Below are 11350 nucleotides of genomic sequence, written 5' to 3'. Positions count from 1 at the left end.
CAAGTTTGACAAAAACGCATTTATCATATGATACAAAGATACGGTGTGCAATTTGCGGGCTGTGAAACAAACTGTACACGATGGACATTATTGCGACCCGAAAGCGAGAAGGCGGCCGTCGGCCACAAAGGTTCAAGGTTACACGTTGGCGGCTGGCGGGATATAAAGTGCGACGGGGCCCAAGCGATGCTCGGTGGGAACCGTCGGCTCCGGACAGATTTCTACAAAGGCTTTGCGTTTCTCTGCAATCAACTGAGGGGATAGCGCAGCGCTCCGAGTGAGAAAGGTCGTCGTGATGCCCCCGCTCCAAACAGGCGTGTTGTCTTTCATTCCACAGAAGCGCGCGCGCGCGCGTATGGCTCGGCGCTGCCGCCGGCTCCTTTCCGTTTGAAGTGGGTTCGTTCCAAGCGGAAGAGGAATACGAGGTCCATCTGCATTAGTGGGAAAGTAAGAAAAGAGACGCACTTGGTCAGCGGCGTATTCCGCCGCCGTCCCTCCTCCTTCCGCTCGCACAAAGGCAAGGCGGGCGGGCGGGCAGAGGTGAGCGTGCTCGCCGAGACGGCGGGTCGGGCCGGTGGCTCCGGGAGCGCCTGCCCCGTCTCCGTGGATGGATTGGCGGCCTTAGGTCTGCTGGGATCCCTGCTCGGGTCGGGACAGCGCCGCGTCACACGCCACGTCAAGTGGCACGGCGTGCTTACGCTGGGGCGAGCCAATTTGCTCACCGAGTTGCTCCTTTTGCGCTTCCAGCAGTCGGGGTTGAGGCGCTTCTGCTCCTCGGCCAAGGCCTTGGCCTCCACGGTGTACGAGCGGCGCTCCTCGCTCCTCATCTTCTTCCACCTGTCGCCCAGGATGACGCTGATGGCTCTGCGAGGGAGAGCTCACGCTCACACTTTGCTGTCTGCCATATTTGCCCGCCCTCCCGCCAACTTTTCACCTGTTGTCTTTGCCCGGATACATCTGCGTGTACTCCACCCGGTACTTTTTGGCAAAGAGCATGAAGGCGTTCATGGGCCGCTTGCATTTGGTGGGCGTGGCGGCCCCCTGGCCCCGGGCCGACCTGCCCGGGCCCGCCGGCCGCGGGGAGGCCGAGCGTTCGGCCGCGTTGCGCTCGGGGCTGGCGGCGCCGCCACCGCCGGGCAGCGAGGTCCGCCGCTGCCGGGCCATGCTGCTCAGGACGTAGACGGCCGACGAGTCCAGCGGGGTGAAGTCGTAGCTGAAAAGTGCCGACGCAACGGGGATTGTGTTTGGTGGAGCCGGTTCGTCAACATCCAAGGCGCGTGCGTGCACAGAAGAACATCATCAAAATGGCCAGCGCATGTGCATTTGGCCACGTGCCTTGGATTTTCTTTGTTCTCGCTCGGGCGGCCCGTTGCCCGTTTAAATTAGGACGGCGCCCTCTGGTGAAACCGTGCGGTCATCTCTTTGAGAATAATTGTCAATTTCTGTCTAAGCGAAGCCCTTGAGCCTGCTTGTGATTTAGGGCTATACAAATAAACTTGACTTGACTTGACTCGGGGCCTTCCAAGGGCCGACTTCTCTCCCGTTCAACGGAACCAAAGAGACTTTAGCGCGCGTCCCCTACCTTTTGACAAGACGCAAAGAAACTCGGGCCGTTCGTACCTTCTAAATGTGTCAAAGACTACCGAATCGTCACAGTTGATAGCGTCGGGGTGGTTGGGCGGCAGGCACGTGTCGCCCAGCTGCATCTCGTAGCAAGGGATCCCATGATGCACCACGGTAAGGCTCGGGTAAAAGGAGGCCCACCCTGAGCGCCGACGCGGCACCAATCAATGGAGGCTCCCGCTCGCTCAAATGGCCCGGGCGGTTCCCGTACCTTTACTCCTGACAAAAAAGGGATGGTCCAGTCGGCATTCGGCGCTTAAAAGGCCGTCGTCGGGGGAGCCGGGGTCAAAGGTGAGTTTTAGAACCGCCTGGCCGTAAGACAGGGTCTCTTCGTGGCCGACCAGCTTCAAGCCGTCCGAGCCAAATCTCTGGAACGGCGGAAGCGGCATCCTTGTGATTAGCAGATTGGCGCCCCCTAGCGGTCAACGTCGGCGACCCACCTTGAGTGAGGAGGAGGAGGAGGAGGAGGAGGAAGACGGCATCACACTGTCCTCGTCGGAATCTTCGTCAGAATCGCCGAGCTCCTCGGCCTCCTGCCACTCCACGTTAGGACCGCGATGGAAACGAAGGCGCGTTCCTGCAACACAAAGCAAGGAGGAAATGCTGACTTGGAAAACTGACAAAACAACAGACAAAACCATCAAATTAGGCATCAAAACTATCAAACCTTCCACCAACCTTTGAGGAAGCAGTGCCAGGCGGTGGAGGGCCACGAATGAGACCAGGCCATGTCCTCGTCATCGGAGAAAGACGACGACACGGAGAATACGCCCGACTCCGACTCGCTGCTGGCCTGTCGCCACCAGCGCCGCAATCAGACAAAGTCACGCGCGGCGGTCGGTGGGTCGGCCGTGAGCCTCGGAGCGTTACCCGCGCGCGCCGGCGCTCCCGCAGGTGACCTCTGGAGGGGTTGGGCGCGCTGCTGGCCAGAGGAGGACGGGCATAGGAATGTAAACTGTTGCTGCTGCCAAAGATGTGGACCGGAGAGGATCTGCCGTTGGAGGAAAGGACGCGACAAAGTCAACCAATTGGAAGCGTTTCCTCGGTCCCGACGGACACTTTGTTGGCTACGCACGCGTGTGCTAGCTCACGAGAGCTAACGTGACTGCCCCCCAAAACCAGTGCCGTTCCGACGCCCACCGCTAGACGGCGCCAGCGAACTTGACCACTCTGCGGTGGAAGGACAATAGCAGTTTGCCAAGAGGCCCAAAACAAGAAGAACAAGAAAGGACAGCAAGTTTGCTACTGTGCGTGCGTGCCCAATCTGACGGACGCAGGCGATACAGATAAGCGGCGCAAAAACAGCAGCTAGATAAAGCAAAGTGCCAACCTCCTATAGGGAGCGCCTTTGAGCAGCGGGCTCTGCGGACCGGTGGCGATGTTGGCCAGCTCGGCCAGCCAGTTGGTGGGGGGCGGCGGCGTCTCCTGGTGCGACACGCCGGCGCCCACCCGGAACAAGCCCGGCGACCCGCCGTCCTCGTCCACCGCCTGCAGCTCCGGCATGTCGTCTGCACGTGCGACACCGTCAGCCGCCCGCTTATCATCCCGCTCATTTAGGATTCGGCGTCTCGGTTACCGTAGTCCATGCGGCAGCCGGGCGAGGACGGCGGCTCTTCGTTGCACTTGAGCGGATCGTACATCTCGTCCATAGCTGTCTGGATTCCTTTCCGACGAGGGAGACTGGTCGGACAAACTGGCTCGGATTCCGTCGTCACGTCACCTGCTTCGGGTCCGGCGAAAACAGGTGAAAGTAGGAAAGGTGGAGAAAAACGTCTCAGAGTGCTGTTTGATCAACAACACGAGAAAGTAGAAAAGGTCAAGAAAAACGTCTCAGAGTGTTGTTTGGTCAACAAGTGTGCTTCGGCGAACGCCGTGCCGTTGACCATTCTTACCGGTCGAAAGGCACTTTCAAGCGGAAAAAGTCCAAATCTCCCTCTCGATTTTCACTCCGAGACGTTTTATTCGAGTCAAATATCTTCCGATAAAAAGTTTGATGTTTTCAAGATTGACACCGAAATGAATGAAATTAAAGTCCCATGTCCAATAGAACTTTTTTTTACTTTGCTTATACGATGAAAAACAAAGTCAAGATTGACACGTTTTAGGTTGAAATCATTCATTAAGCGTCTCGAATTTTACACACAAAAAGTTATCTGTTAGCTAAGCGCTATACTTTGGAAAAGAAAGATGGATATTTTGGATAAGATGATGTATGTCGGGATTTGAATTTTTTTTCCTGGAAAGTATTTTTCTGGAATATTCACGACTTTGGCGCAGTGTTGTTGTTGTTGTTTTGCAGGCTCCCACTTCTATTGTGGCCTGTAAATAGACAATTGCGGCATTGAGTCAAATGCGCTGCAAACGTCACATAAAATCCGCTTGTATGTAGTGCTGCGGTTGCGTTCTTTGTCTCCCCGCTCCCCATATTGAAGGTATGCGGTGATCACGTGACGCTCTGCGCGCAGCCCTTGTTTATAAACTTGCGAGGGTTCTCGCGCATGCGCACCACTGCTCATTCATTCCCAACTGCGCAGCCTTGACGACAAACAGCTGCCAAAGTGCCATTTCAACACTCGTCAAAGGCCACTTTTCACAGCCTAACCCCGAATGCTGTTCAATTACTTTTACAAAAAAGTATTTGGGTATCGCCGGGTAAAAGAAAAGTGGGGGTGTCTCCCCCTTTTTTTGCTGCCTTTCCACTGTAAACAAAAGAATGTCAACAAGTTGATGCATGACGCAACCTCGCTGGCTGGCTGGCTGGCCGGCTGGCCCACTTGCCAATGAATGACATCGGGACGGTCGAGACGCGCCGTGTCAAGCGGATCGAACCGACTCAATGAAATCATTCGCCACATCTGGAACGTCGTCAGCGACAAAAACAAGCCAAGCGAGGGAGGCAGCGGGAGAAGCGCTTGGGGGGGACGACACCGTCGCTCGGTCGCTCAACCTGCCGTTCGACGCTCAACAACCGTTTGACAACCTCAATAACGGCTCCCGGCGGTGACGTTACCAAAACACTTTAGAGCTTTATTTCTTCAAGGGGGAGACAGAAAAGTAGGCAAATACTCACTTACCAGTCGTGTCGCCATCAAGAAACTCTCTGGCATTCACTCGAGTGCTCGGGGAGGTTCTCAGTTAGAGACGTCCTGTTGGATGATGAGAGTGTCAATCACTTAGACGCCTTGAATCTATTGGACGCTGCGGTTGAGGAAAAACATCAAGGGCGGGTGGAATTTGTTGAGCCTCGTCTCATTGGACAAAAGTCCACGCCTGTTTCCGCCCACAAACAGCCGATTGGCAACATGAACAATACCGAGTTGTTGTCCCCCCCCCCCTCCTTTTTTTTTAAAAATTATTTTTTGGTATCAGCAATGCAGCAAGTACTCACGTACGCTACAGTACTGCATGCCTATTCACTTCTTAAGGGATGCAATGGACGTACGTTTGTAATATTCAATACCGTAAGACGAGGAATCACATACAGTATACTGCACTACACGGTCTCGGCCGGTGGATCGGTGTGGAAATCACGCGAGATCATTTTTATTTATTTGTTTTTTCTTTTTACGCTTTTTGGAGGTGTTTCGTCAAATGTATGTACATTATTTGTTAAATGTTTGTTCCTTTTTTTGCCCCCGTTTTTGCCTGTTTTCTTTACGTCGTAGTCAGAGATTTGGCGGATATTTTTCAGCGTTTCCCCCATGTGTCAGTTGTTGGGACTGATATTTGTAAATCTTCTGTTGGATTGATTCATTTTGAGGGTTTGGATTTTTGTCACGATTGGTTACTTCTGTCTGTTGTTTGGTCATTTTAGTCAGATTTCGTCAGTTGTTGTTCCTTGCTTTGCCCAATGTTTGCAGGTTTTCTAAATGTTTGTCTTTTCGCCACTTTTACTAGAGATTCGTGATTTTTTTCAATCAGTATTGTCATTTTTGGAGCAGTTCCATTTTTTTTGCTGCTGGATTGTTTTTTTGGGGGGGTTTTTTGCAATGAGACGAGGGTTATATTTCTCTGTAACCCTAACCCTTCATCTCCAAAGAATGAATGTGCTCTGGGAGAACACACTGAACGAGTTGATACAAAAAGTGTTTTTATTGACATGAAAAGTGTACAGCATACAGTAATGGCACAATCGATTTGGGTTGAAGAAAAGAAAAGTGGGCGCACGAGGCATGAAAAGAAAGGTTGTTTTGGAAATTGATTTGGGGCTGAGCACATGCACAAAGTGTCCCTTATTCCCACCACCACGTTCATTGGAAAACAAACGTTAAAATGGTTTGAGCGGTTGGTCGGTCGAGGTAGACATTAAGCGTCATGGTAAAAGATGCTTCGCTGACACAGCCAAAATGTGAGTATGACTAAAATTTCAAACAATTCAATGTCACCATGTACTATGACACACTTAAGCAATGAAAGCTACGTAGTATGATGATTAAATTGTACAACACTGTGTTGGTAAGGCTTAGAAAACTATCTGCTCTTTTGTTTGCTTTTTTTCTCGTTTGCAACAGAAGAGTAGTCGGCTGCCGGGCAGGCACAAACGCTCTGTAAAAATGCCGAGGCGCGTGGACGTTCCTTCCCGGGCAAAAGGCGTCTTTTGAGCCGATACGCCGACAAACACGGGACACCAACACGGGACAAATGTACACGCAAAGGGCGATCCGTCGGACGGAAAAGGAGCTCGGAGCGACTCCGCTTTGGCCTACGTCGCTTTACCGCAAAATACGTCTGGTTGCGACGGCCGCCGTCTTTTTTTCCCCCTTTACCGAGAAGCCGTCCGTTCCGTCGCTCTCAGGCGCAGCGCTGCTCCATCTCGCTGCGACTTCCAAACAGCATGAGGAGCTGCTCCTCGTAGTTGGCGATGTTCCTTTTCATGATGTCCATGCACGGGCCCAGGAGACGCTCAAAAGCTTGCACGTCCATTGCTGGCAAGAAGACGAGTCGCGTCACGTGGCAGGCAGGCGGGCGGCAGGCGGGCGGCAGGCAGGCGGGCAGGCACACTCACGGCCACTCACCCAAGCATTTGACGCTGCCCACGGCATAGGCGGACGCAGCTCTGGGCTTGTTGGTGACCAGCGCCAACTCCCCGAAGTATTGGCCCCGGGAGCACGTGGCGATTTCCACTTCCTCCTCGTCCGGCTCCTTTTTCGTCTGCGGACAGGCAAGCGCACGCACCACGTGACTCAACGGGAGCGGAGGCAACACGCTTGCGGTGGAAGGAAGGAAGAGCTCTGGCTCGGCCGTCCGAAACGCAGCTTTTTGCCACAGTCGTTCCTCGCATAAAGATTTGCTCACTCACCCTGCTCCTCTTCATGGTGATCCGAACTTGGCCGGACTCCACAATGTAGAAACAATCTGCCAATTCGCCCTGCCGACAAAACAAAGATGGGCCAGGTCATTTGTGGAGCAAGTCAACAAAAACAAATCGCCATATCTCACCTTTGCATCGTTCTTGCGGTACCTCATCCTCAGCTAAATAAATCACAACTTCACATTTATTGGTGTTATTTTTGAAAAGCCCCGAGATGGCACCAGAACCCAGTCCAATGGGAAAGTAGTACATTGGAACTGTGCGCTTCAGTTGGGGAGGAGCCAAATTGAGCTTGGATTATTACGTGCACTGATGGTGCTGTAATTTCTAATCATATCATCTGCATTCAGAAATGGCAAATTGATTGGGGATCCTAATTTGGTATAAGATGTTAAGGAGATTCTTTAAAAAAAAAAAAAATGGAGCTGTGACGACTGCCTTTTATCCATTCTCGTGACTTATTGAAGACAAAACGATGGCTGCATTACACTGAATTTACGTCACCTGTGCGATAATCTGCTGCGCGTCACGGTACACTTTGGTCGAGATCACGTCCACCACCTTCATCCTCTCGGAGAGCTGAAAAAAGAAAACCTTGACGTGGTTTTCCAATGTCAGGGGAAACAAAAGACAAAGGAAAAGAGTAGTGACCTCCAGTGACGTGAGCAGCGGAAGCGTTTCAATGAAGGCCTCGTACAACTTTCGCTTCTTGGCGTTGTTCTTCACGATGATCCTGCGGAACGTCAGACGATCCTGGGGAAAAAAACGACAACGACATAACAACAGCGAGCGCCGCCGCCATCAGAGTTTTTGCTTATTCATGTGCAACTCCTGACGGCACATTACTGCCTCCTGTGGCAAATCCATTCAATTCAAATGTCTGTTTGTCACTCACGAGGCACCAGAGGGCCCCGGGCGAGTTGGCGACGATGGTGGCTGCCCTCGGCGTGTTGTACATCAGCGCCAGTTCTCCAAAGCTGCCGCCGTTGTCGTAGCAACCCACCGGCTTGTCGCCGCCGTCCGCTTTGACGAAAATGCCGAAGGTCCCCCTGAGGAAGGCGGGCAAAAGATCAGAGACACGCGAGAGGAGAATGCGCGGTGTGTCTGCGAGCATGGTCGCGTAGCGTTTGCGGACTCGCGGCTGCCTTAGGCCCGCGCTAATATCAGTGAGCCCGCCCATGGCGTTTCACAGCCTATGTTAGCCTCAAGCTAGCCGGGCTGAACATGCAGTGATCCCGCCCACGCGTGGCGTTTCACAGCACACGTTAGCCTCAAGCTAGCCGGGCTGACCATTCAGTGAGCCCGCCCACGCGTGGCGTTTCACAGCACACGTTAGCCTCAAGCTAGCCGGGCTGACCATTCAGTGAGCCCGCCCACGCGTGGCGTTTCACAGCACACGTTAGCCTCAAGCTAGCCGGGCTGACCATTCAGTGAGCCCGCCCACGCGTGGCGTTTCACAGCACACGTTAGCCTCAAGCTAGCCGGGCTGACCATTCAGTGAGCCCGCCCACGCGTGGCGTTTCACAGCACACGTTAGCCTCAAGCTAGCCGGGTTGAACATTCCAATGCCGTGCGCACGCCTTTTTGCTCTGACATCCACGCTAATGTCGCTTAGCCCGGCAAGGCGTCGGCCATTATGTGAACAAACGCGGCGGCCGTTACTGTCGCCCAATGGCTCCATGCGCTCGGTCGCCCGTGTCACCTTACCTTTCAATCACATAGAAGTTGTCCCCGTCGTCATCCTGCTCAATAATGCGTTGGCCTTGGGTGCAGAACTTCTCAAACATGGCATCCAACACTTGGGACATCTCTTCCTGCACGTGGCAGAAAAAAAAATCCCGTCCGTCTTCTTGGCGGCTTGAATCGAAACTGCCCCTCGCGGGATTCCGTTGCCCGTGCGTCTGACAAATAATGTACTCACGGGCTCCAAGTTCTTGAAGAGAAGAATGTCCCGACATGCTTCCTGTAGTCTCTGTCGCTGCTCGTCCGTTTTGGGGTGGGCCACCTGCGCGTGCGTTCAAAGCGGGCACTGATGAGTCCATTGCAATCAAAGCAACACTTACGGCAGCAAAGGGACATGAAATGGGGAGGAAAGAACGTTTCAAAATGAACTAGTGCACCCACCAAAAACACCCCAGCTCCTAAACTGAAGGAAAAAAAAAAAAAAAAAACCCGTTTGTTTGGATGAGACCACCTGCGCTGTTCCAAAAAAAGAGAACGTAATGACTCATTTGATTACCCGTGGCTCTTTATCCTCGTCGTCTTCATCGGGATTGAAGGCTTCGGCGCACACTGCACGACAAAAAGGCAAGACTCAACTTGGTTCTACGGACTCATTTGGAGCTTGACCGGGAAGCGAAGTTTGCCATCAAAAATTCACAAAGCGACCGGCTTAACGCTAACGCCGCTCAGGTACGCCGTGCCGCTTTAAGCCTCGAGGCAACAGACGACACAAACGTACTTACTTGCAGTCGTGTATTCCGAATTCTGACCAAGATCATTGGCGCATGGAGGTGTGGAGACATCTCGTTGGACAGACGTCACGCGTCAAATAGGCTACGTACGTATTGGGAAATGTAGAGTGGTTGAAGAGGTGACACCTCACTCACCTGATGCTCTCCTGATGAATCGGTTTATTATGGGCGCTGCCGAAAGGGAAGAAGACCAAAAAGACACGTTGGAGTGAATCGAGAGCTTTTCTTTTCTTGTCGCCTAATGACGTCGGTCCGCAGCAGCCAGCGTCGTGCGTGCGTGCGAGCGGGCTCTTTTGAGCTTGACCTCATTAGGAAAATTCAGGCGGGTACAGCGACCTCGATGAGGAGGATGCGCGCCGCCCTCCTTCAGTCCAATTTCAATGACGGAGAACACAACGCACAACCTCCGCGCGCTCCCTCGCTCAAGCGTGTCCGACGAAGGCGCACCCCGAGCGGTCTCCCCGGCTGCGGCGGCGACCTCCCCGGCCGGGGAGCTGCAACTTTTTCTATCTTGGCTTCCGTGCGCTCGCTTTCCCGCGAGCGTGTGCGACTAAGGCGCCACACAGCTTTGCAAAACGAGGAAACGGAAGTAGTTTTGCCACCCCACTGTCCCAAACCGAAGTTGCGTTCAAGAGCACCGCCGTTTGCGTTTGTTTTCAAGCCAATTACTTAAAAAGGAGGAGACTGACCAATAGCTTGGATTTGTGTGAGGGGAAAGTCCATTTGACCATATTTGGACACAAGAGGGTTCGCCGGACAGCGACGATAGATAGCATGAAAAGCCGTGTCTGTAAATGCTACATCATGTTGATGGATTTTTCTTTTGTTGCCCTTCTTGCAGAGGACATTAGGGCCACTGAGCGAGCTAACGTCGCTAGGCTACATACTCCACCTGATGGCGTTCAAGGCGAGCTGTAAAAACAGCCCCAATCTTGAGGCTAATAGTATCTCCAAGCTTTTGATATTCTCAAGACAGCACGTGAGCATGTATGTGTGTGTGTGTGTGTGTGTGTGTGTGTGTGTGTGTGTGTTTGCGCGGCCCCCATTGTGCAACATCACGCACGCAGGCAGCCAACCATGCAGGCCCGCATGAGGCCTACTCGCTGATTGCAAATGTGCAATCTTTGGCCACATTCTCAAGATGTGCACGAGAAAGACGGAGGGGGCATTTGATGGAGTCGGAGCGTGCGATGAGATGCGATGCGATGCGTGCATTGCGGTAGCAGCCGATGGATGGATGGATGGATAGATGGAGCGAGCGAGCGAGCGAGCGAGCGAGCGAGCGAGCGAGCACCTTACCTTGAAACTCCTCATCGTCGTCGTCTTGGTCTTCTCCGTTCTCCGAGTCGATCTGCATAGCCTCGTCGAGGAAATTGACCGCCTTACCACCGTGAGCTCGGTGCGGCTCCCCGCCATCCTCGTTGCCGTCTCGGCCGAGCGGCGCCCGGCGGCGATTGCGGCTGCTCTCGCGGTCCTTGAGGCGAGTGAAGTACTGCAGGGCGAAGTCGAGCAGGTCCCCCGGCTGGCTCCTCAGCACTTCAACGGTAAAGCTCTGCAACAGCTCCGTCAGCCCCGCGGGGATTTCTATACTCATTCCTGGGGCGTGACGAGCAGGACGTCGAGAAAGGCTCGAGGGCTCGACAACAATGGCACACACACACACACACACAAATAATAAAGACGTCAAAATGCTGTCAAAGATGCTCTTTGGGCTCGAGAAAACGCCTCTTTGGGCCGTGCAGCATCATCACCATCCTCGGCTTCTTCCTCCGGTGGTGATGATGATGATGGCTGTACAGGAAACCCACGCATGTGACCCCGGTTTCCATGGCAACGCCCCATCCAATGATTGCGTACGATCAGCCACGGATCCACACTTGACTTCCTTAGGGCAGGAAAAAAACACACACACGCACCCGCACCCACACCCACAAATGGCAAA

At 53.4% G+C, this 11350-nt stretch overlaps 2 protein-coding genes across 6 annotated transcripts; both read right to left on the bottom strand.

Moving 5' to 3' along the window:
* hbp1 (HMG-box transcription factor 1) lies at positions 1-4805 on the bottom strand. 4 transcript variants are annotated; one of them, XM_061283579.1, is made up of 11 exons: positions 4698-4805; positions 3200-3346; positions 2954-3131; positions 2494-2614; positions 2302-2416; positions 2064-2200; positions 1835-1991; positions 1621-1765; positions 935-1213; positions 723-864; positions 1-431 (listed from the first exon to the last, which is right to left on the bottom strand). In XM_061283579.1, the coding sequence occupies exons 2-11, from the start codon at positions 3270-3272 to the stop codon at positions 327-329; spliced, it is 1452 nt and encodes a 483-aa protein (XP_061139563.1). In that variant the 5' UTR covers positions 3273-3346; positions 4698-4805; the 3' UTR covers positions 1-326. The 4 variants fall into 4 exon arrangements, with proteins under 4 accessions (XP_061139563.1, XP_061139564.1, XP_061139562.1 ...); XM_061283580.1 differs by having other exon boundaries at positions 3200-3343; positions 4698-4791; XM_061283578.1 differs by having other exon boundaries at positions 1-639; positions 4694-4786.
* An 891-nt stretch (positions 4806-5696) lies between these two features.
* On the bottom strand, positions 5697-11283 carry LOC133156858 (cAMP-dependent protein kinase type II-beta regulatory subunit). Of its 2 annotated transcripts, XM_061282901.1 has the most exons (12): positions 10708-11283; positions 9544-9579; positions 9400-9459; positions 9174-9226; positions 8856-8939; positions 8642-8748; positions 7830-7983; positions 7586-7687; positions 7439-7513; positions 6923-6991; positions 6639-6774; positions 5697-6548 (listed from the first exon to the last, which is right to left on the bottom strand). In XM_061282901.1, exons 1-12 carry the CDS (start codon positions 11000-11002, stop codon positions 6415-6417), a joined length of 1305 nt encoding a protein of 434 aa, XP_061138885.1. In that variant the 5' UTR covers positions 11003-11283; the 3' UTR covers positions 5697-6414. The 2 variants fall into 2 exon arrangements, with proteins under 2 accessions (XP_061138885.1, XP_061138886.1); XM_061282902.1 differs by lacking the exon at positions 9400-9459 and having other exon boundaries at positions 10708-11279.
* Positions 11284-11350: the final 67 nt, after the last annotated feature.

The sequence above is a fragment of the Syngnathus typhle genome, linkage group LG7 (genome assembly GCF_033458585.1).
Source record: "Syngnathus typhle isolate RoL2023-S1 ecotype Sweden linkage group LG7, RoL_Styp_1.0, whole genome shotgun sequence".
Classification (NCBI taxonomy): Eukaryota; Metazoa; Chordata; class Actinopteri; order Syngnathiformes; family Syngnathidae; genus Syngnathus; species Syngnathus typhle.
This window is presented reverse-complemented; position numbering and strand designations above follow the sequence as displayed.